The sequence below is a fragment of the Schistocerca piceifrons genome, chromosome 3 (assembly GCF_021461385.2).
Source record: "Schistocerca piceifrons isolate TAMUIC-IGC-003096 chromosome 3, iqSchPice1.1, whole genome shotgun sequence".
In the NCBI taxonomy this organism is placed as follows: domain Eukaryota; kingdom Metazoa; phylum Arthropoda; class Insecta; order Orthoptera; family Acrididae; genus Schistocerca; species Schistocerca piceifrons.
In genome coordinates, this window is record NC_060140.1 from 200,862,516 (window position 1) to 200,888,983 (window position 26,468).

The window sequence follows — 26,468 nt, forward strand, 5'->3', positions numbered from 1 at the left end:
CCATCCGAGTCAGCAAATAAACACACTGGAAAGTGATCACTGAAATGCAAATCTGTGGCCATTTCCCACTGAACTTCGGTGTGACATCACGTGCTGGACTGTTATTCAAATCACACACCAATATTTTACAAGGTTTTAGACTCTAGATATTTATTTTAAAGATTTTTGGTGTTAATATTTGCTCTAAAAGTAAGTAACATATTAGTGGATCTTGATTCACCTCAATCTTCCTTTTTGTATCATTGATTTGAGTGGTCTGTTACTAGTGAGTGTGCTTACATTGTTCATCGAAGTCTCAGCAGTGTTTTTACATTTCGCAGATTGCAGTTGCAGCTGTAGTGGTTCATAAGTTCCGATAAAGTTGTTTGTGCACTGTTATTCAGTTATTAAATTTAGCAGTTTTCAGCATTGTCTCGTGCTGTTTCTAGTAAAATAATGGTTTAATGAACTTCTGGAAACTTTCACTCACTGTGTTTTATAAAGTTGTTTGTGTGTTGAAGTCACTTATTAAATTTAGTATGGTAGTTTTCAACTGACATTTCTTGTTTGTAGCAAAATATTTCAGTAAAACTTTCATTTACTGTGTTTAATTTCATTGAGTTTTCCAGTAGTAGCATGAATTTTTGGTTTTATATAAGAAATTTTGTGAAGTTTTTGATGTATTAGCTCTGGTTTAGTAGCATTAATAAACGCAGTTAATTTCTTAGTAGAGAGCAAAATTCGAGATTACTGATGTTAGTTCTTGAAACAGTTCTACTGTAGTAATTGTCCTTAACCTAACACAGACGTTTAGTTTTTTCAGTAACTGTTAACATTTTGCTGTGAGTGAGAAGTGTGGGCTTTGCCGTAAGTTTGAGAGTAGTGGGTTACAATGTGATATTTGTTCAATGTATTTTCATTGGGGCAAATAGAGTGGGGAAGCCAGTGGTCATTCTAGCGAGATCCTCTCCTGGAAGTACAGAATTTGTAGCAGAAATAAGTTGAGAGAGGAGCAAGATCGTAAGATCTGTGCCCTTCAGGTGCAGTTAAAAAATGCAAAGGAAGAATTAGATAGGATGAGGAGGGCGAAGGGTGCTGGGGAATGGGAAATGGCTGCTGGTAAGATGGCGGCTAGGAGGAGGAGATATTCAGACAGCCGTGCTTTGCATATAACCAATAGACTTGACCAACTGTCAGAGTTTAGTGGAGAGGAGCTTTTTGTAGCTGTACGTGTAGGACACAAGCAGTAACCCTAATTAGTTAGGGAGCCTCAGTCAGTTGCAAATCCTAACAAAAAGAAGAAGGTTCTACTGCTAAGTAGTTCGCATGGCAGTGGTGTGCGGCAGCAGTTGCAGTAAGTGTTGGGGAGCGAGTACCAGTTCACCAGCATTGTGAAGCCTAGTGAAGGGTTGACTCAGATGACTTAATATAAGGGAGTTATGTAGGAACTTTATGAAAGAGGATCAGGTAGTGACTGCGGGTGGAGCTGAGGACAGTCTTGATGGAGACAGGTAATACATTATTGGCCATTAAAATTGCTACACCAAGAAGAAATGCAGGTGATAAACAGGTATTCATTGGACAAATATATTATACTAGAACTGCAATCTGGGTGCACAGATCCTGAGAAATCAGTACCCAGAACAACCACCTCTGGCCGTAATAACGGCCTTGATACGCCTGGGTATTGAGTCAAACAATGCTTGGATGACTTGTACAAGTACAGCTGCCCATGCAGCTTCAACACAATACCACAGTTCATCAAGAGTAGTGACTGGAGTATTGTGACGAGCCAGTTGCTCGGCCACCATTGACCATATGTTTTCAGTTGGTGAGAGATCTGGAGAATGTGCTGGCCAGGGCAGCAGTCGAACATATTCTGTATCCAGAAAGGCCCATACAGGACCTGCAACATGCGGTCGTGCATTATCCTGCTGAAATGTAGGCTTTTGCAGGGATCGAATGAAGGGTAGAGCCACAGGTCGTAACACATCTGAAATGTAATGTCCACTGTTCAAGGTGCCGTCAATGCGAACAAGAGGTGACCGAGACTTGTAACCAATGGCACCCCATACCATCATGCCGGGTGATACGCCAGTATGGTACTGACGAATACACGCTTCCAACGTGCGTTCACTGCCATGTCGTCAAACACAGATGCGACCATTGTGATGCTGTAAACAGAACCTGGATTCATCCGCAAAAATGGCATTTCGCCATTCGTGCACCCAGGTTCATCACTGAGTACACCATCGCAGGTGCTCCTGTCTGTGATGCAGCCATGGTCTCCGAGCTGATAGTCCATGCTGCTGCAAACGTCGTCGAACTGTTCATGCAGATGGTTGTTGTCTTGCAAACGTCCCCATCTGTTGACTCAGGGATTGAGACGTGGCTGCATGATCCGTTACAGCCATGCGGATAAGATGCCTGTCATTTCGACTGCTTGTGATACGAGGCCGTTCGGATCCAGCACGGCATTCCATATTACCCTCCCGAACCCACCGCTTCCATATTCTGCTAACAGTCATTGGATCTCGACCAATGCGAGAACCAATGTCACGATACAATAAACCATAATCGCGATAGGCTACAATCCGACCTTTATCAAAGTCGGAAACATGATGGTACGCATTTCTCCTCCTTACACGAGGCATCACAACAACGTTTCACCAGGCAACACAGGACAACTGCTGTTTGTGTATGAGAAATCGGTTGGAAACTTTCCTCATGTTAGCACGTTGTAGGTGTCACCACCAGCGCCAACCTTGTGTGAATGCTCTGAAAAGCTAATCATTTGCATATCACAGCATCATCTTTCTGTCGGTTAAATTTCGCGTCTGTAGCACGCCATCTTCATGGTTAGCAATTTTAATGGCCAGTAGTGTATGATGTAAGTGGTGAGCTGGTAAAGATAGCTACTCAAACTGGGGGCTCTAATGTGCACTTTGTGCAAACATTTCAGCATCATGATAGGCCTCATCTTAATGCTCCTGTCAGGTGTGTTTACAATGGACTGGAGAAGGCACTTATGGTGGAGGGCATGGCTCACGTTGCAGTGGTGCCAGCTGAGTCTATCAATAGATCAGGTTTCTCTAAGCGTGGCCTGTAGCTCAGTAGGTATGGGAAGGGGAGGATGACAAAGCTTATTGGCGACAGCGTAGTTGGACTGGTGGGATCACTCATGGAAAAATTCCTGTTGTATTTGATGTTAGAGCTGCACCGTTTTTACACTGAAGTCAGCTGATTGGTATCCCTGGTCAAAGGAAGTCCCTCTAACAGAGGAATCACCTTCAAAAGGGGTTAGGTATTAAAGTAGTGAAAGAATTACCTTATTTCATCAAAATATAAGAGGTATTAGAGATAAAGTTAGGGAAATGCTTATAGATGTTGGCTCTGACATAATTGGTATATCAGAGCACCACTTGAATAATTTGCAATTCAGAGGCTTTACCAGGATACAGATTAGCTGGGTGTTTTTCAAGGAGTTCTTTGCGGACTGGGGGAGTGGCAACGTACGTAAAAAAAAAACACCCGTATTCCACTTGAGTCTGTAGACATATTACAGCACTGCACAAGTATTTGAATGTTAAGCAGGGGCAGTCGAATTTAGTGTAACTAAACTTCCAAATGTTGTTATTTATAAGTCCTCTTACTCTGACTTCAAAGCATTTCTGCTCAAGGTATAAGATTCTTGGTTCACTTTATAGGAAGTGCCAAAAAAAGAGTTACATGTAGTGACTTCAATATTAATTTTGTATATGACTGTGCAAGAAAAATGATGTTGGAAGATCTCCTAAATTCATATGATCTGATGCAGACTGTGTTTTCTCCAACCAGGGTGCAGGGAAACAGTAGCACAACCATAGACAATATTTTTATTCATTCAGGTTTTTGTGCTCAAACAAATGTTATAAATAATTACAAACTATGTAGAAAAACTACTCCAACGGCGAAGGAGAGTTTTTTAAACGTCGTTATGAACATGAGTGGCAGGATGTTTACAGTGCGGATAACAAAGATGACATGTACAACGCTTTCCTTAACACATTTCTCATGCTCTTTGAAAGTTACATTTCATTAGAACATTCTGAACAAGGTACTAGCAGTAAACAGCGGCCTGGGGGGCTGACTAGTGAGATAAGGATATTACATAGAACAACGTGAGAACTACATCAAAATGTTAGACGTAATCACAACTGAGCTACAATAGCTCATTACAAACAGTATTGTAAGGTGCTTAAAAGTGTTACTAGTAAGGCAGAGAGTACATGGTATGCAAATGGAATAGCTAATTCACAGGACAAAATTAAGACAATTTCGTCAGTCATGAAGGAAGTGTCTGGTCAGCAGTACAAGTTTAACAATATAAAGTCAGTTCGTAGCAAAAATTTTTCTGTTACTGATAAGTCTGATATATGTACAATATTTAACTATCACTTTCTGAGCATTGCAGGTGAATTAAATAAAAACTTACTTTCCACAGGGAATCGTGTTACACTCTTGGAAAATGCCCTTCCGAGATTGATGTCTGAAATAATCCTCTGTGATACTGACAAGGGGGAGACTGAGTCAATAATTAAATCACGAGAAACTAAGGATTCTCGCAGATATGATGGAGTACCTAGCAGAATATTAAAGTACTGTGCTGCACATGCTAATCTTGTACTTACCCATATTTGTAATTTTTCCTTTCAGAATTGTCAGTTTCCTGTACGATTAAAGTACTCAGTAGTAAAGCCACTTTTGAAACAAAATTTTTGAATGCTAGGTATCTTTTTTGACTAAATTAAGATATTTGTTTGAGTTGATCACAAAATATCGCTCCAGGAGTTGGAGCATTATGGAATATGGGGAGTAGCTTACAATTGGTTAACCTCTTACTTTAATAACAGAAAGCAAAAGGCCATTCTCCACTGTGCTGGGAATGGCTATGATGTGGGGTCTGAGGAAGGCACAGTTACATGGGGAGTGCCCCACAGATCAGTGCTGGGGCCACTAATATTCCTTATTTATATAAATGATATGCCCTGTAGTATTAGAGGAGATTACAAAATATTTCTATTTGCTGACAACATGTTGTGCGCAACGTCAACACCGTTTCAAATAGTGCAGTTCAAGAGAGAAATTCATGGCTTGTAGAAAATAAACTAACACTAAATCATGGTAAGACTCATTTTTTACAGTTTCTAACACACAATTCAACAAAACCAGGTATTTTAATTTCGCAGAATGGACATGTGATTAGTGAAACAGAACTGTTCAAATTTCTAGGTGTTCATATGGATAGTAAACTGTCAGGGGAAGTCCACATTCAGGACCTTGTTCAAAGACTCAATGCTGTCATTTTTACTATTTGAACAATATGTGTTCATATACCATTCAAAGTAAGTGATAGTGCAACACAAAAAGTACTCTACTTTGATTATTTTCATTCATTTATGAAGTATGGTATTATGTTTTGGGGTAAATCTTCCCATTCTCAAATGATATTTTTGGCTCAAACAGGCAGTTCAGGCAATAAATGGTGTAAGTTTGCAACCATATATATATCCAACCTGCATTTGGATTGCACCTCATTGACTCTTGTGCAGAAAGGCAGGCAGTATACTGCTGCATCCATTTTCAATAAACTACCACAGAAACTCAAAAATCTTAGCAGTAATCCACACACTTTCAAATCAAAACTGAAGAGTTTCCTCATGAGTAACTCCTCCTATTCTCTCGAGAAGTTCCTTGAAAAATTAAGCTGATTCTTGTGTTACATTATTGATTGTGTTTACTTAAACTTATTGCTTGTCTTTTTTTGGATTCATAAACTTTTATTTGTCTGTTACCACTTTTTTGTGTTGTAATTTCATGTACTGACATGTTCCAGGACCTTGAGAATTGCGCCTCAATTTGGTCCTACGGAATTAAACATGTAAAATAAATAAAAAATAAAACTCGGTCTGCAATAGCTGGGGAGAAAAAATAAGGGGATATTCCCAAAAGATGATCCTGTAACTATGGAAAAGTGTGTCCCATTACGAGAGCTCAAAGGACATGTATTGTCTAAATGGGCAAGATCCTCGAGATTTCGACCCCTGGAGCAAGTGGTAGCTGAGACCCACAGCGCATTGTGTGCACCAATATCCTGCACGAGGAAGAATGGACAGGAGAGTGCCCATAAAAGGTCTGTTGTTAGTGCATCTGCATTCATCTCTTCATGAGGTGGAAGATATAACAAACACACTGCAATTTAACTGCAGTGTGAGAAATTCCACTGCAGCTGCTTGTATGGCTGTGATAGGACAGTAGAGGAGTGGCATCCGACATCAATGGAAACAGCCACACCACCCTAGGCCAAGTCTCCAGAAACACTGTACTTTCTGTACAGGTGGTAGCCCCTTTATGCATGTATAACAGTAACTTTAAAATGATTTTCTTGCTAGCAGATGCAGAACAGTCTCTACTGGAACAGTAGCTGTAATTCTTCCAAATGTGCCTGCAACGTGTAAGACCCTGCGGGAGATGATTAGCACTGGTTGTCCTCCTTAGTCGGCACAGGCAATTTATCCAAAATGTCAGAGGGAATGTTAGGCAGTCTCCAGCTCTCCGGTTCTTCCATGTGGATATCAAGATCGTTGACAGTAATATCACATTAGAAAGTGAGGGAGCTCATCAATCTGAAAGTTTAGCCCATACTTAATTCAATTTGGTTTGACTTTTGTATGATGTCTTCCCTTACTTATGGGAGGAGTTGCTCATATTGGTAGGGGGGACAGCTTAGTGGCCTTCTGATGGTGTGCAGTGGTAGGTGACTGAGGTTTCAAGTCCAGTGTCAATGGATTCTGAAAGATTTCAGATTGAAGTATAGCTTTCCCTCCACATGTACACCGCCAAGCGCAAATACTCATACTTGAATCTGTGGTATGGGTTTGTGTGGAGGCATCACACTTAGCGACTTGTTTCTTAAGGGCCAAAGCAAAAGCAGTAGCAAATATACTAGAGATTGTATAGCTTTAAAAGCTTTTATAGCTTCACCATAGCGTATGCATCTCATAACTTTCAACTCCAGAATTTTCCTTTCCTTGTTATAAATCCCACACTTTCTGCTCCATACTGAATGAGCCCCTGAGCAGTTTCTGTACTTTGAAGGAAGTGTACAAGAATCACCTGATCCACGAGCTGAGCTGCCACAATTTCCACGTGTGGCTCTCATTATATACCATAGCTGTATGATAAAATTGTTGACTTTTGAAGCATCACGTTTGGTTGAGAGCAAACAGTCAAACCTCAACATTAATGTAACCTGCAAGGATATGTTCAGATAAACCCTGAATGTTAAATATTAGAACAAACATTGCAGAGTTTTCCAATGTGCAATTGACTTTCATCTTATAGTTCTGCACTTCCATCTTTCATGCAACTCCACTGGGTCCACTGCCTTTATATCAGAGCATGTAACTATGCCTTTCCAGAAGTTAAGGATGTCATGTAACTCAGCCACCTCGGAGTAGCCACCCAAGGGCTAGCATCCCAGAAGCTTAGAGACTTGGTTTGATGTTATGACAAACTTATGCCCCACTACTATAACTCAGATTTTTTCACAGGAGGACTGACCAACCTAGCTTGATGTGTACCTTTCTCATGGTCCAGATGGTGAAGCCATCTGAAGCACACAACATACTAACACCATGCCCAATGATGGTCTCTGAAGTATGCCCTGAATTCACAGCAGTCGCCAGCTGTGGAAACCCCACTGCTGGTGGGGCTCCCTGGGCAAAACACAGCCAACATTTTCCTAAGTCATGGAACACTCTTTGTCAGGCCCCTCTGCTGAGGCCTGTCTAGCTTAGGTGACCCTAACAGTAGACATGCTACCACCAGAATAGTCCTCAGTGTCACTGAGGCACACAAATCCTCCCACCCAGCACTAAAGTTAAGGGTGCCTTCGGTAAGGTGGTGTCCCCAGGAGGGTGGTTGTTCCTGGTCATATGTAAGAGAGGGCCTTAAGGCCCCAATCTGATCAGGTTAAATAAGCAATAAATAAATATTATTTCCAATTATGATCCGTTCTATAACATATGTATCCAGTGCTTTGTCAGCTATTTCTCTAAGCTTTAGTCGCATTTCTTTTACATGCTCCAGCCAAAGCTACATATTTCTTGTTTCTCCCTAAAATTTGACACTACTGCCTCTTCATATAGTTTACTGAACATGTTAATATTACTTGTCTGTCTCCTACAATGACAACAGGTGTGACTGGGAACATACATACACTAGTGAGATGAGGTTTACTCGAAAGTTTAGGGTTACATCTGAGCGAAAGTCTGGTGATCAATAAAAAAAGTCCAATAACAAAGCTTATGCCCATACTTGCCCAAATAGTTTCATATGCAGCTTCAATTTCTACCTTGGTGAACCTCAGTTTTTTGTCTGCCTCCTAGATTTCCCATTAGGCTATTCTTTCAATATAAACTTACTTTACTATAAAAATCTCACTGCTATCAACTTCAGATTTCAGCCGTCTTTCTGTCCTACAGTTGAGTTGGTGTAAGATGATCCCTGACAGCTAGCAGCACTGTTGTCAGCTTTCAACTGCGAAATGCAGACAGCTACTTTAATACTGCAAAGAGAAGAGGAGAATTGGTGGTGATTGGGGGGTGGGAGTGCCTCCTACAGCTATCATGGTGAGTCACCTAAGTTAAAAAGACCTTGTGTGCAACGAACAACCAGACTGCTACCTGAGTATCAGCCTCTGATGAGTATTGCCCTCTGAAGCCTTTAGGTGACCTTAGAATTCTCAATTCTACGATACATCTAGCATTCCGCAGCCAGCCTAGTTCGTCACAAAAACTTTCAAGTGTGATTCTGACAGTTAAACCAAACGGCATCCACACTGGCATATGAAGTGCACTAAACGCAAATTAAGTTTAAGTTTTGTGAGCTTAGATCCTTTGTTGGGTCAGGGCAATCAGCTATTCCTTCATTACTGTTTCAGCTACAATACTGGCAGGTTTTTTCCATTATCTAACACCTTAGCGTGTCTGTGACAAGCTTAAAAGTGTGAGTCGCAAGTTTGGCATATAATATATATCTCACGCCTTGTCATGTAAGTAAAATTTCTCTAGTTTAGTTTTTCTACTTTCAGTAACACAGCTGCTGTTTTGTGTATGATTTTGTATAGAAGTGGTCTGTACAGTATTTTTTAAGACTTCTTTTCCAGAACACATAAAAACATCACAAATGACAAACTTTATGAACTATCCTGTACGAATTCTGAAGCTAAAGTACAGTCTTCAGATGGTGATGATGACAATTCCAACGAAGAAGATGACACCACTGATTATACTAAGCATGATTCACAAAGTGAGTGATGCTTATGGGTGTTCAACAGCGAAGTTGTCATGACCCTTATACACATTAAAAGAAACGAATGTGAATAAAATTACAAGGGTGATTTGAAAAGTTCTCAGAACGGGAAAAAAGTACTTACATCACAAACTTTTTTTATTTTTCAGTGTGTCTCCTTGTAGATTAATGCACTTGGTCTAACACCGTTCCAGTGCCTTGATCCCATCTCGAAAATGAGTTTCCTTCAGACCTGCAAAATAGTTGTCAACTTCGGCTATTAATTCTTCGTTTGAAGTGAATCTTCATCCACCAAGAAAAATTTTCAGTTTTAGGAAGAGATGGAAGTCTGACGGAGCCGTGGCAACAGTTCATACCTTAGTTCATGTAATTTTGCCTGGCAACGGCATGTGTGGGATCCAGTGTCGAAAGTTGCAGCACCCACCTTGCAGACAATTTTTTCATTTCTAATTCTTCACTTAAAATGTGAACACCCTTTCAGATGACATCTGGAAAACATGAGCAATTTCACACACTTTCAATCAGGGATCCTCCATGACCATTTAGCGCACTCTTGCAATGATTTCTGTAGTAGTGACACATCTTGGCCGACCACTGCGCGGATCATCATCTAAGCTCTCCCGACCAAATTTAAATTCATTTGTCCACTTGGCAACAGTTGAATATGAAGGAGCAGAGTCCCCCAGTGTATTCTGGAAATCGGCATGAATGTCGTCTTCTTTCATACCTTTCTTTACGAAGTACTTAATCACTGCTCGAATCTCAACTTTTTCCATCTTCACAAATCACTACCCAGGAACAACAACAGAGCCACAGCTCGCTTCCATGAGCACTAACGTGGCACGTGTTTACAGGCCACAGTCCAATGAATATCATGTGAACAACTCGTTGCACTATCGTTGATCTCTCGTGGTGATTAAAAGAGCTTTTCAAACCACCCTCGTACTAAAATGTGACCATGCACGCTAACAAAACAGGAAAGAATAAAATATGCTTTACCGGAGACTAAAACACAAGTAAAACGACAAAGGAGCTAAAAGGAACAGGAAAATGTCACTGGCTGAGCCAGTCACCCTGTTAACCATTAAAACCGTCTCCCTAAAATCTTGGAAAAAACATTGGACAATTCACAAAACTGTATAACTCACATTCGTTGGAATGTTATCTAAAACATATTGCAGACTCATTAGCAAAACAGTCACAGCCCACTGGTCAGAAAATAAAATGCAGTCCAATAAAACGTATTGCACAGTGATCTGTACAGCAAGAAGTCATGCACTAGAGGGCTGCGGCCTATACGAGGACAAGTGAGGAGAACCTCATCCTATCGATGTGGGTGGAAGGAAGTACACCACGGACACATTGTGGACTTTAGTAAGTGGAGCTTACTGTCTGTCACTTCCAGCCATTCACCCCCCCCCCCCCCCCACAGATGCAAGACACTGGAACTCAACAGCAAAGTTATAGCATGCAGGAGGATGGTATACTGAAATACTTGAGAATCATGACACACCATGTTGGCTGCTACATCCGTCCTTTCATTCCCTGTGATACCCATGTGCCCTGGTACCCAGCAGAAAGACACCTCCTCCCCTAGTTGTCTTGTTGGAGGAGGGCATCCTGGATAGTTTGGACTACTTTATCTGAGGGGCACGAACATTGTAGAGATTCACGAACATTGTAGAGAGTGAAGGGCACTCAGAGAATTGGAACAGACAAGATATTTAGTACTGGAAGAACATATTTAGCTCTGCCAGCATCTAAGCAATATCTCCAGGTTTTGTTTGGTGAAACCCTTGTTTCAGAATTGCTTTTATTGGTAAATGACTGTTTACCAGAAATCCTCCGGATGGCTTCCCATACATGTGTAGAACAAGTGGAATAGTTTATGGAGTTTAAGAAGGTCCACGATGACCTTTTCTTACTCTCCTTAATTACACGTCAAGCCTTGGCTCTGAGGTGGTCTGCTGTAGGGCAGCACTTAAATTGTCAAACAGCCGCACACCTGCACTGGGTTGCTGAAGTACAGGTCTCCTCTTAAGATGACCTGAGGACTTTGGGATGGTTAAGTCAACGGCACGATGGAACTCTCATGTGACACTGTTGCGAAGTTCAAACACAGCCAGGTGGCTGAACAGCGTCCAGTTAGCCCTGCTGACCATCCATTTTGGTGGGTTCTGATGAAGCAATCCTCCATTCAGTAGGTGAATGCAGATTGGGAAGTGGTCACTGGAATGAAGGTCGTCAATGACCTCCCAGTGAACAGAGTCGGCAAGGGCTGCGGAGCAGAGAGATGGGTCGACGGCCAAGAATGACCCAGTAGAAGCACGGAAATGAGTGGGAGAACCAGTGTTTAGGATGCACAGCTCTTCAAATGTCAGGAGGCTCTCCAAACCTCGACCCTGAGGGCAATTAGAGGTCAAGCCTCAAAGGACATGATGAGCATTGAAGTCTCTAGAAGGGGAAATGGTTGAGGGATTTGTTCCATAAGATCTGTGAAAGCCTCAGACTCTACTGTATCTAGGGGAGGTAATTACAGCGAGCAAATTGTAAACCTCCAATGTGCATGAATTTCAACTGCAACTGCTTGCAGGTCAGTAGCCAGAGATAGAGCAGAGGAGTGGTGCACATTGTTAGCAAACACAGTAACTCCTCCCTTGGCCCTTTCCCCAGTCAGGTCATCCTACGATGGAGTGTACTGCCCCATAGGACAGATGCCTTAAAATGTATTCCCTGCAAACAAAAATTTGCAAAGAGGACACACCTGCAAAAACATGCAAAGGGGGCATACCCGTGCCAGGAGCTTCAGTTCTTCCACGTGTCCTGAACCCATTAATATTCCACTGGAGGATGAAAACCAACTATCACAGGGGTAGCACTTTCATCCTGACTTCCTGCTGTGGAGGGGAGCCCACAATGGGCAGAGGGTCTCTCTTGAGGCAAGATGACTGTCTCAGTTCAACATCCAGGTTGCTAGTCTCTAAAGAAGAATCAACAGACATATGAGAGAGGTTGACTGAACATCATCAGGCTATTTACTGCCCAATTCCAACTGTGGTGGACATTTTGCCTTTGATTTTTTCCCCTGCATAGAGTTTGCAGCCATAACAGTGGCTGTGGTTGTGGTAGCATCAGACAGCATACCAGATGGAACTTTTGGAGGGGCAGGGAGCTTCACAATATTAGCAACCACGGCTTTTTCTGAAGTTCTGGGGGAGAAGGACAGGCTTAGAAATAACTGCAGCAGCACAAGATCATGGACAAACATAGATACTAGTGCTGATACTAGCAACTTTCATTCGTGTAGCAGCCTCAGCGTTCGGCACTGACTCTTTAACAACTGAAGTGAAGGAGGCAGCAAAAGCTGGGGGCAGCATGGCTTTATACATTTTTTTGCCCTTATCATATGGGATGCATTTCAGTTTTAAGCTGTTTGTATTTTCCGTGCTTCCAGATACATGCTGCAGACTTGACTCCACACAGGGTGAGCTCCAGAGCAATTTACACACTTCAGTGGAGAGGAACAAGAGACACTGTTGTGGGCTGCCTTAACGCATTTGCCACAAGTAGCTTCTACATGACACCCAATAGTAGTATGCCCAAAGTGCTGGCATCTGAAACACCGCATTGGGTTGGGTACATAAGGGCACACGCTTAGGCAAAGGAAACCTGCCTACATGCTCAGGAAGTTTCTTGCTATTAAACATCAGGATAAAGATCCCTGTCCACCCTCCTCATGATATTTTGCACGTCAGTTACTCCTTCTGGAGTCCACTCATCTTAAAAGTTCCTCACTGGAAATGTCCACCAGATTCCTGCACATCACATCATCTTGCTACAACTCAAGCTGGTGTGCAGCTATTTCAATGGCATATTCCCCCAGGTACTGCGCATTTCGTAGGTTCTTTACTTGTTGGGAACTAGCAGTTTCTGCCACCAGTGCCCAGATTTTAAATTGTCAGCAATGCCTTCCAACCCTCATTGAATATAAGAAGGAGAAACTTTCATGAAGCTGCTCTCTTTCCTCTTGATGATTAAAGCGAACACTCTCACTGCCAGCATGTGTCCTGTTACTAGACATGAAACACTTAGATTTCACTCCTGAGTCAGGAGGACTGGCTATATGAGCCCTCTTACTTGATTGGGTGTCAGTACCCACCAGCAGTCCACCCTTTATGCTGGGAGGAGGAAAAGAAAATTTCGGAGGATCCATTTTGGTCTAACGAGCAGCTAGGGAAATAACGGTCCACTCGGACAGAGCCCTGCATGCCTGAATAAGCCTTACACAACTGACATGCAGCAAGTTCCCCACAGATTGTCTGCTAATGACTGTTCACCCTTAACAGCCATGCATCTCACCAGCACGCAGCACACCTTGAGATTGACATGTTTTTTTTTAGAAAGGTTTATTCCATCCTCGCTATCCAGGCAATGAAGCCAAGATCCCCATTCCCTGAGATACACAATGTTGCACCACTGTGACACATGGTGGTTGCTGAAGAATGCTCAGAGCTTACAGTGACAGAGGACTGACGACACTTACCAGTCCCCAGCTCAGGAACCCCAGGGACGCAGAGCTTTACTCGGCAAATTAATCCTTACCTGGCGGGGGGGGAGGGGGGGGGGGGGTAGAAGTAATAGTTAGCTTAAAAAATTGTGTGTCTTTCCTAAGCTTAAAAGTGACATGTCTTTCCTAGGAAGAGACGAACAGAGTACATGGACGAAAATCTGCATTGTCAATAAAACCGAAACAAAACAAATCATGATAACACTTCCATTTATTACAATCAAGTTATAAATAGTGAGTCTTAACACAAACATCCATTTAATTTACAAAATAAAAGAAAAATGCTTATATCAAAGTCAGCATACTTTTATATATTAAGGACCCCACACACAATTCCACTAGAAGCAACCCATCTGTAGCAAATGTTGTCAATTACACAACTTTAAATAATAAAAAAATGCGAATAAATGAGATAGTACTTAAACATGGCTCCATTGAAGTGCTCAATATGTGGTAGATAGATATGGAGTTCAAAGTACACTGCATGCCCACCAAAATAAGAACGGAAGCAGTCACTCGAGGTGTAACGTATATTTTGTCCCATTCCACATTGCTGAATGCTCGCTTTCATTATGGAATTTACAGGACACTGTGTGTGTCTATAAAAGAATGAAAATGAATGACTGGGAAGGCAATCCACGAAACGTCCATCTACATTCAAATACATACAACTTTTATTCTTGAATGTCCAGTTTTAACACTAATGGTAATACTAAATGCATTTTAACTTTTCTACTATAGAGACACCTGAGAGTGATCTCAGAAATCAATACAAGACAAATGCTTAGTAAGATCCATCATATCAAAACAGCGAGTGATTTGTGTGGGAGGAAGAATGCCGACTTCTTTCCAAGTAACCTTCCATTCGTCATATTTTGTTGTTGGTAATTCACAAAAATATGCCTGCTTCTAACTTAATGTGCAGCTTTCATCATTCGACATACCTTCAGGTATTTATGGAACATGAGACTTGAATGGCTACAGACTACTAAACATGAACTAAGAGAAAATGAAATAAGCCTTTACACACACACACACACACACACACACACACACACACACCTGAACATGAGGGTTGGGTAGTGGCAATAAATGCTGACTACAAGATGAAACCAAGTATTCTATGGTCAGTACAACATTGCGACAAAAAAATTTTAAGGGGGTCCAGTCACCTGACTCTCAGACAACTAGTTGTTTTAGAAGAACTTTAAGTCCTCTCAATGGCAGTTATTAAAGAATTAGTTACTGGTGAATCTTCTGAGTTGTATGGTTATTCATGACATTTTACACAGATCTAACAAGGAAAGGTCCCCAGAGGTGGGATCAACTTTTTGAAACCAGCTATACGATGATGATGGTTAAGGTCTGACGTACAACACTCTGCAACCATTCACCCTGGTGGGCCCTCACTTACAAGTAATCAACAAAAAAATATTGGTATTTCACATGAAGCTCTACAGCTTTAAAAAAGTAATGTTCTACAGTTTGGTAGCATTGTATAACGATTAAGGTGCAGTCCTCATATACCAAAGCTGTGGGTTTGTATTGCCTAAGTTCCTTTCAAATATTTTATATTTATTTTATTTTTTATTTTTAAATCTTTATAAGTTGTGGATCATAATGTTGATTCAGTTAATTAGTTTAAATGTAACTTTTTATTTCTATCGTCCATCACATCATTTTAATCACTGTATTAACTTTTTCATTTGCTCTCATTTTTCTTCCTATCAGTCTTCTTCCACTTGGAAGCTTTATTCGTGTGATTTTAATAATATTTATAATATTATATTTTTGTCCATGTTATTGCATTCATTATTTCTCCTCCCCATTTTGCTTGAATTTAATTTTACTTATAACACATTCTTTCACTTAAATCTTCATCTGCATTACTTTGTCCACATGTAATAAGAATTTATGTTTTAAATGTTTGTATGGCAATTACAATCCAAAAAATATGTACATCTTGTAATGAAAAATACATGTTTGACAACACTGCGCAGTCAATATACATAAATAGACTTTTTTCATCTTTTGCTCCCAAAGTAATAGATTGGTATTATCACATGTTTAAATATTATGACATAAATAAAGATAATTAAATTCAATATAATGGAAGGAAACATTCCACGTGGGAAAAATTATATATAAAAAACAAAGATGAGGTGACTTACCGAACAAAAGCGCTGGCAGGTCGATAGACACACAAACAAACACAGACATACACACAAAATTCAAGCTTTCGCAACAAACCGTTGCCTCATCAGGAAAGAGGGAAGGAGAGGGGAAGACGAAAGGAAGTGGGTTTTAAGGGAGAGGGTAAGGAGTCATTCCAATCCCGGGAGCGGAAAGACTTACCTTAGGGGGAAAAAAGGACAGGTATACACTCGCACACACGCACATATCCATCCACACATACAGACACAAGCAGACATATTTAAAGACTTTAAATATGTCTGCTTGTGTCTGTATGTGTGGATGGATATGTGCGTGTGTGCGAGTGTATACCTGTCCTTTTTTCCCCCTAAGGTAAGTCTTTCCGCTCCCGGGATTGGAATGACTCCTTACCCTCTCCCTTAAAACCCACTTCCTTTCGTCTTCCCCTCTCCTTCCCTCTTTCCTGATGAGGCAACAGTTTGTTGCGAAAGCTTGAATTTTGTGTGTATGTCTGTGTTTGTTTGTGTGTCTATCGACCTGCCAGCGCTTTTGTTCGGTAAGTCACCTCACCTTTGATAATTAAATTCATATACACAAAGATTCAGAGTGGAAAAAATGTCAAGAAGGAAAAAAGTGAACGCCATTGAAGAAAATAATACAGTGATAAAATTATGTGACAAGGGAATTAAAAAAAAAAAAAAAAACCTTAACTGAACAAAAATAATGATCAAAGTCATTTCAATGAAGATTTAAAAATTAAAAAGTTGATAGCACCAATAGCACCTGTAGAGATCCAAACCCACAACCTTAACTGTTATGCAACACAACCAATCTGTACCACATTACTTTTTTTAAAGCTATAGAGCATGACATGAAAATCAATTTTTTTTTTCTCACAAACACCTCTCGTTGTGAGCTGGACACATTTAGAAATGCTCCTGGAGAGCCCCTACAACTTAGACAAACCATGAGCATCTCTGAAGATCTCTAATGCAACTCTGGAAGAGATGTCAGAAATGAAAACGTATCATGGACCAAAATCATACAATCTGGAAGATTCACCAGCAGGTAAGCTGCCCAACTGGGAAAGGCTAAAGTGTGTGCTATCAAATAATTCCCTTCTGCTAAAAATGAAGAGGACAAATGTAAAAATATTCAACTCTATGATACTACAAAAATACAGCCATCCCTGTTTCACACAGGCAAACAATTAGGAATCATTATAAGAAATGGACTGCAGGGACTGTTTTCACAGCAAGGGAAGAACTTAAAACGAGATATGAATATTACCAGATTAATGAATCTCATGTTATCCACATAGCGCTGAAGATTGCTTTTACCAAAATGAAGTCACAACTTCAAATAATACCTCTAAGGCCATGTGGTGCCACAGAAATGACAACAGGGAAGGTTCAAATTCCAAATAAATGGACACTTTCTTCAACAAATTATCTGAAGTCCTTTGAGACGCCCCAAAACTATCATCATAATGAGTTGAGACATGAATATTAACACAGGGGTTGAAGGTGAAATTAATAACTTCCTAAACATTTTAAGCACTTTTGCTAACTGCTGCATGGATATCAAAAATTTCACCATCAGTCTTGGACCAAGTACTTACAGACACTGACTCCAAATGTTGCAAAGTATTTATAAGAAATCTTGGCCTTTCTAATCACTACTGTCAAATAATACAGTTAAATACAGGTTTGGTAAAACCCACAAAACAGCAGTCTTCTACAAGGATCTTCTTAGAAGTACATACTTTCATAGGGCATTAGCAAAGCAAACCTTGAATGAAGCGTATCTGGGAAACAATGTAAATGCTAAGTTCTCTAAATTCTGCATTCTGTTTAAACTATTATTGTTTTATTATTATTATTATTATTATTATTATTATTAGACATTTCCAAAAGTAGCCACAACATCAGCAGCAGCTAATGAGAATATATAGATGATTGTGGGTATTCGGAAGTCCTCCAAGAAATTCAAATTTCTCAGTTCTTTACAAAACCACTACAATAATTCAGTTTCTAAATTAGTATCATAGGTATAAAAACTGTACAGGATGGTATTACTTGCAAAAAAAAAAAACACACACACACACACACACACACACACACACACACACACACACACACTCACTCCATGACAAAACAATATGGCAGAAACTAAAAGCAAAGTAGTATGGGATGTCATGAAACATGAAACAGAAAAGACAAACAAGTACAATACATTATAAATCAAAGATAGTCGTAGAATAGCAGAAAATCCCCAGAAATTGGGAAATTTTGTAAATTATTATTTCTGGTATTGTGGAGAAGTTCCAACAAAATCTTCCTAAAATACATGTAGCACTCACACTGACTTACACAGCAAGAACAATAGTGGTCTTTTCCATATCAGAGCTTGAAGTCAGGAAGATAAAAATAAGAAGTAAGCAAGCACAGATGATGTTCCAGTTTCTGTTCGGCCTAGAAGCCCCATTGACAAACATAATAAATAAGTCCTTCAGCTGACATTTCTCCAGAGCATCTAATACTTGCATGTGTTGTGCCCTCGTTAAAGAAGGGTATTAAAAATAGCAGGCAACTCTACTACTGTATGTGTTCTTTAAAAGTAACTGAATCCATCACGCAACAAAAAATAATGAGTTACATGAATAAATGCAACCTTTCTAACAAATTACAGTTTGGTTACCGAAGAGGGACAAGTACAGTACCGGCCATTAGAGACTTCACTAAAGTGCTACTCCAAGGTCTTGACACAGATGTCTGCGTTACATGCATGTTCTTAGAACTCATTCAAGACTTTTGACACTGTTGAAAATAAAATACAATATAAGCTAGTTGAAAATAAAATACAAGATAAGCTAGAAGCACTAAGTGTAGGAAGGATTCCAAATGAATAGTTACAATCTTACCCGAAAATCGGGGTGCGAAAGGTACTTTTACTAAAACAGCTGTCAGACAAGCACATAAACATAGGTATTCCTCAGGGTAATGCAATGGACAATGCTGGGCACAATATGGTGCTGAGCACTACAGCATTTGCTGTGCTGCATCTTCATCACCACAGGGTCTTCTGTATTTATTATCTCTAATAAGATCCTAAAATAAATTTTAGCTGTTGAAGTTCCCAAAACCAGATAACATTACAAAGAATCACATTTCAGAATTTTTTTGTGTGATCATTTCGAAACAAGGCATTACACAAAGTTTTGCATCACACTGTTTACAGCAGTAATGCAACTGAGTAGTCTCCTCACAAGTACGTGTTATTTTACTTATGATTTAACAGTACTTGGAAAGTGCCTTGCTCAGAGCCACAATGGATTTTCTTCCACTGATCAACAACCTCCTGATGCTTTCCTTTCTTGGTGATATGTCTGCAAAATCTCAAATTAGGCCGAGGTGAAATTCGGTGAGTGAAGAATTCTTTTTGGCATGAACCTTGTAAATAATGTGGGAATTTAACACACACATATCTAAGGAGTGAAAAAACAGTATTTTGTACCATTTCAGTGTTTTGCGAACACATTCTGTTGACATCTTTGCCCACTGCACACTTGCTGTAATCAAACACACATTTCAGATTAAATTTTTCAGTGTTAGTTTGGAAGTCCACTTTCATAGCTGATTTCATTGCAGCTTTACATATGTCATCAACATACATACATCTCTCCTGTCACGCCACTTCAAAACCATTGTAATGTTTATTAACCCAAATTCCATCTCACTACAGTTTGGCTTCAAGTTCTGGCATACCTTCACTGTGCATGCAAACTGTACCCATTGTAATTTTTGTTCCTTACTGCAAATAGCTGAACAGAGATGGACTTCTGTACCAGTAGTCAACATATAGTGTGTGCTTTATAGCATACACTTACGAGAAATCTCGAAACATATATATACAACATTAGCACTCCAGGCTTGCTTAGCTTCTGTCGCACGCATGTGCTGTTGGCACTGAAGCCATGACAACTGTGGGCAGATATGTATGTTGCCAATAGTTAAAGTGTTAACACATATCAATGACCTCCCAGAGGGTATAAGACATGGAAAAAAATTCTCTTTGCTGATGGTAGCAACATCATAGTCACTGATAAAACACCTTATCTCCTATCAGCTAAAGCAAATAAAGCTCTCAACAATGTTTACAGCTGGGCACTGTGTAATAAATCAGCGGTGAATATTTAAAAACAAAAAAAAAAAACAGTATGTACTTCAGCATGAATAGGGAAAATAATTCTGTCACATCAAACGTAGATGAGAATTCTACAGATTGTGTAACAAACACAAAGTTTTTAAGGGTGAATATTGCTTCTCAATTAACTTGGAATGAACACACAAAGATACTGGGGAAAAAAGTCATCTGCATGTTTTGCTCTTAGGATTCTATTATCAGTTTGTAACTGCCAGTGTTTTGTGACGACACACTCAGCTCTTCGATAAAGGATAATTTTCTGGCGATTGAAAGACACAAAACACGACAATTTTTATGCTACAAGTGCTAGGCAGGCTCATTCTAAGGAACTGTTTAAAAACTTGGATATCCTTATTGGACCCTGCGAGTATATCAACCATCTGTTGCGCATATATGGAGAAAAAAAAACATTACTACCTTCGCTAACAGTTCTACACAAACCATGGAACAAAAGCCAGTTTGGACTTACATATATCAAGGAAAAACAAAAAATTCAAAACATCATTTTCTATTAGGGAATAAAATCTTACAACAAATTTCCCACGGAAATCACCTCAGTCATCAGTTTTTTTTTAGCTGGACCTAGGAGAGGCCATTAAGATGTACACGGGGTACAATTGCATGCATATGAGCCAGGAGTCAGTTTTCCAAGCAAGCTGAGTTAGTTCTAAGGGCATAGCAGTGTGTTCATTGTCCAGAAGTCACCAGCAGGTGTCTTAGTTTATGCAGCAAGGAAGAGCAAAATTAAGAATTATTATAAGTTATCTGGAGCAAATTGTGTGTGAATCAAAGAACATTGTAGAATAGGGACAAACCGACTGTGAAAGTGGACTTGATAAGACAATGACATAATATTCGGGAATGCGAAGTTTGCATCTATCTGGCAATCTTGACTTAGGTTTTCCATTATTTTTCTAAATTATTTCAAGTAAATGCCAGGATGGTTTCTTCATCAAAACCATAGCTGACCACCTGCCCTATCCTCATAAATGAAAATTATATACTCTGTGTATGTATGTGTATTTTTGAGCTATTTATTTCCATTTTATTACCACAATGAATCCAGTATCATTGTCAGATCTTTGTTGAATAAATAAAGAGGGCAGATTGCAGTAAAATAACACTGCCAAAGGGAGGAAAGGAATAGAGGGATTCATATGAAGTTAGTAATATTTTTAATTAGCAATGTGCTGAGGTATTACACAAACTAATGGATAATACAAATCTTATAACGAGAAGTTCAAACAATATTCCCAGTTTAACAGAAAGTATTTTCATATTTCTAGCAAGTGAAACGGAGTGTAGGTATACAAAAAATGGTAACAGAAAATGTTAGATGAATAAAATGGAAATTTTTGGATGATTTCTTGACCTAATACAAAAAGTTAGTAATTATATAGGCCTAATGTGTGAAGTTGACGTTATGAGTCCATAGTTGAAAAACGGACTGATACATGAAGACAAGTTATATAATATTAACAGTTATGAAATGGATATATTGCTACTGATCATGAAAATGAGTTGCAGACATGCACAATGAAGAGACTGTCTCACACACTAAGGTTTCAGCCAAAGCCATCTTCATAATAGAAAGGACAGCTTGAGTGACCAGTTATGAGGAGTGCCCACTTGTGTGAATGTATGTGTTTTCCCTTCTTTTCTGAAGAAGGCTTTGACTGAAAGCTTAGGTGCGTAACAGCCTTTTTGTTGTATCTGTCTGCAACTCAACATGTCATCTTTAAGGTGAGTAGCAATCTACCCTTTTCATAACTGTTGTTGCTCCAACCTGGACATTAAACTGTTAAAATAATAATATGGACAGTACTCTGAAACAATAATGCATTCGAAATTAAATTGTCCTATTTTGCTGACCAAGAACATAACATACCAATACAACATTTATGAATGATTACCGTATACTTTCATCTAACTGAAAGTTTCCCAATAAATACTCTTTTACACAAACAACACCGTAAGATCATAAAAAACAGATCGCTACTCGAAAATAAATGAAAATGTTATGATAATTTTAGCCAAACAGTACTAAAGATTATATAGAAATTAGACATTAACCTTCCAAAATAAAATTAAGCAGTACATCATTCAAACCAAGCAACTACTTATTGTAGGTTTTTGCTGGCATATGAGAAAATTTCTGTGATTCTCTCCTCTCCCCTCTTCACATCAACTTCCTTCGAAGCATGGATTAGTGCAAATCACATTTAAAAAAATCGGCGTTTACATTTCATATAAAACTGCTTCTGAAAGTGTCTTCAGTGTGGCAGACCTTTGTGACTTTTTTGTATATGACTGCTTTGCTTATGTCTATGACAGTGTTATTAATATTGGTTGTTAAGTAGTTATCTGTGTAAAAATAAGCATTTTAGTACTTGAAAACAGTTTATATATCCCCTTGTTTTCCCATACCTGCAGATAATTTGTAAGACAGAAGCGTCCGATCCCACGTGTCGGCTTTGACCCGTGACGTAAGGGTGTTGTCGTGTGTGACGTCATGACGGCGCGGAGTTTGGTTTGAGTGTGGCTGTCTCCAGTTCTGTTTTATCTTATTTTATTTACTTTTCTGATCTGTTCGTTCTATCTCGTGAGGGGTTTTTTTTTTTTTTTTTTTTTTTTTTAAATTTAGAAACACTTATTACTTATTTTAATTATCTGTTTCCTCGAATTTCTGTTTTAGTTTATTATATTTATCTTTCTGATCTGTTCGTTCTATGCCGTGAGTTTTTTTTTTTTTTTAAAAGACAAAAAACACTAATCAGCTACTGAAGCATCTTTATCTTCTATGGGTTGCAGGGGTTACGACCCCTGAGGAGGTGGGTGGGTATTCATGCATGGTCGTCTTCACTTACACGTTGTAGCTACGCAAGGGGTCTAAATTTGTTTATATTTAGTTTGCCCCCCACCCAAAACACCCCATTTCCCTCGCTTGTCCCGTTAGTGTCATTAGGCTTCTTGTGGAAAGTGTGTGTGTTTGTTTTTGTTTGTTTCCGCCATATTTGTGACGTCATGGGTCAAAGCAGACGGGTGGGATCGGACGCTTCCGTATTTCCACAAACTGTATACATTTTGTTTAAAACAGTATTAATGTGACTTGTCTATGGACAAATAAACTACACCTTCCCTATCCTCATATACTATATTTCTACATTCTATGTGTTTGCATCTTTTGAGCAACTAATTTTAATTGTATTACCATGAACATTCTTACATTGTTATTAGATGATCTTGGATGAATAATTACATACACTACTACCAACATTACTATTACTAATGAATGGGGAAAATCGACGAACCAGCCTTTTATGTCACGTTCTTAAGGTGGCGGGCCATTACAAACTAACTTATATTACTACATTAAATGGTGAACAACCGGTTTAGTCATATGTATGCCTAAAAACAGGCTTACATGTTATGAGGTCATGTTACAGTAGCTTCCTTAGCAGTAGTCATACAAGTTTCACACTTTTGATCTAATGTCATTTCATTCAATTCTGTTCAATTTTATTCACCCCTTACATCATGATCATACAGTTCTTGTGCATATGATACAAAATATGTCAATGCGATTAAGAGATCTTCGGGTTGATTTATGAGACAATCAATGAATACAGCAAATTTAGAAACTATGTGGTACAATGTTTTAACTACATTTCCAGACAAAGTAATTTTATGCTGATACAAAATAACTTATTTGATTGTACCAGAATTTCAGTAACATAATGCATGTACCCACAATAAACATTACCTTTAGGAATGTACACTACAAAGCTCATTCCCATGCATCTTACGATTTATAAAATGTAAAAGATATGTGGCGTACAAAACACACCAATGATTCCTGTCAGAGTATGTTTTTGCTTTATAAAGTCATATCCAGGAATCTTTCACCAAAATAATGTCTTTCAAACTAATAAAACAATGCATCTCGTCTCACTGTCAAGTTGCGATCCTCAAAAAATAAAACTCTTCAAGAGAAGAATTTCTGATTGTATACCTTGAAATGAGTTTGGCAATACACTGTATACTCAATCTACACAAAAAACACACTACATCCAATGATATGACAAGACGACAGAATAAGAAAGTACATAAATGAAATTTCATAGCATCTTCACATAAAAGTACCACAATTACAGAAAAATATCCTGAATAACGTAATCCAACACAGTTTACATGTTTTGTGTAATGAAGGAATGTGCTCTCAGGTAGCTAACTGAATAATGCTTCTGAACCATCATTTGATTTTACTGATGTCAACAAGGCTTACAGACAAAGCTCATTGCAAATGAAACCTTCATAAATTACTTGAGAACATAATGATAAAAAACTGGAATGAAAACATACTATGCTGAAATTTGTTTATAAACAAGAAAAGCCTGCATCAAAACATTATATAGCTTACAGCTCAAACCAACAGTAGGTCATGAACACATATATACAGAAGAATGTCTGATTCTAGCAATCAGAGAGAGTGGAGTAACAAAATTATCTGAAACATACAAAGAATAACAGGAAGTAACAATCAGAAGTACTTAATGTGATATTGTTACATTCCTTCTTGGATAACATAGTGGATAGTTTTAATTTAAAAGAAAATCAACAACAGAACTACATGTATTGCAATTTAGCACCTTAATGTGCTCCATGATACTCGACAATAAAAACAAAATTCATGCAAATTTTAAAGTGATACTCAATGCCTACATTTTGATCGAAATTCTAGACGCAAGGCTGTCTCACCTGACACAGTTGACGCAGTCACGATGTGCATTGTCCACTGCATGTATTAACTTTCTGCACAAGGGATCAAACATTAAAATGCTCTTCTTCTCACAAGCTGCCACGAGTAGGGAGCTGCAAAGTAAACTAATTAGTTTCACTTAATATGGTATTTTACTACGAAGTTACGTCGAGCGATAAGTTGCTCCTACCTATCGGGTGAAAACTCCAAATTAAAAACACCACCGTGCACAGCATTTCTCAGATGTTCACTTTGGTCCCAGCCATTACAAGGCATAAGAGAAGAGTACAGTTCTTTCGAAAATCGGTCACTGTGTCCCAGTGGGAAACGATGACCAAGTTCCCTATGGTGTAACCATGAACTGTGCAAGCCTCTTGCCTTAATTTTTGGCATTTTGGAAATTGTTGTCTAATTCACTATTATCACTACAGCGTTCTCCCTACAGGACGCACATTTGCTTACTGGATTCACAGACTGTCAATAGGTCAAGTCTTGACTCCACACTTGCACAGTGAACTATAGACAATTTGTTGGTACCATTAATTTAGTCTCCTCTCTATAACACATGTTGACAATTCCGCTCCATGTTTGCGTCAGAGATCTTCCACAGCCAGTTGTTTGAATCACATATGGTCAAATGTATCGATAACTGCAACTGTCACCTGAAAGCGAAAAAGCTTATAAGCATTAAAACACACAAACATTCAATATTCGACTAAATCGACGATGATAATAAAGATGTGAGAAGCTGTCATTCATAAAACGGATTGGATAAACTTAATTGCACTGCGTAGAAAGTTCGGAGAAACACTTTATCTTGGCGAATGGCGAGCGTTACCGTTTGTAAACATACAATAAATGAAGAAACATAAACTTATTACAATGATTTTCAACAAACATGGTTGTGGAAGCGTATTAGCATTCGAAAGCGCGATAAATGCCTGGGATAATACACAGAGCTTGGTTATATCCAATATGAAGCGTGAGACCACACAACACAATTAAATACTATCTGCGAATAATGAATACTGTCGAAATATTGTATTATGTTTACTACCGAGTATCGGTTGTTAATTAGGTAACATGATGTCGGATGTACACTTAACGAGCGTATTATTTTATTGCAGACATGAAAGTGGCTTGTGTTCGGCACTAAAGTAGAAACACCCGCAAGAAACAGAGCTAGTGGACTTTATTTACATGTTACTAATGGATTGTAAAAATAAACAAAATGATACGCATATTTACGAGCGTTTCATGCAGAAACACCGTGGTGGAATAGCATTTTGCGACGCGATAGATTACGCATCGCCCTAAGCTGCGTTACTTTAAAAAGACTAATCTCTTTTGGCGTATTGTTGTACTTATGTTTTAACAAGACTTCCAGTGTTCTGTTTCAGGCCCGTGTATGTCATTTGTATAGTTCTGATGTGTGAATTGTAGTGGCAA

General features: G+C 39.1%; 1 protein-coding gene across 2 annotated transcripts in view; it reads right to left on the minus strand.

Annotated features, from left to right (window-relative positions):
• LOC124788271 (DDB1- and CUL4-associated factor 10) overlaps positions 1-25,935 on the minus strand; it is a 69,850-nt gene extending 43,915 nt beyond the window's left edge. Inside the window, exons 1-3 of one of the 2 annotated variants that reach the window (XM_047255479.1) lie at positions 25,918-25,935; positions 25,210-25,681; positions 25,019-25,132 (exon numbers count right to left, since the gene is read on the minus strand). In XM_047255479.1, the coding sequence (XP_047111435.1) occupies positions 25,019-25,132; positions 25,210-25,412 (317 nt within the window). In that variant the 5' untranslated portion in view covers positions 25,413-25,681; positions 25,918-25,935. Of the gene's footprint in view, positions 1-25,018; positions 25,133-25,209; positions 25,759-25,917 lie in introns of those variants that run through there. The other variant, XM_047255480.1, reaches the window with a different exon arrangement.
• Positions 25,936-26,468: the final 533 nt, after the last annotated feature.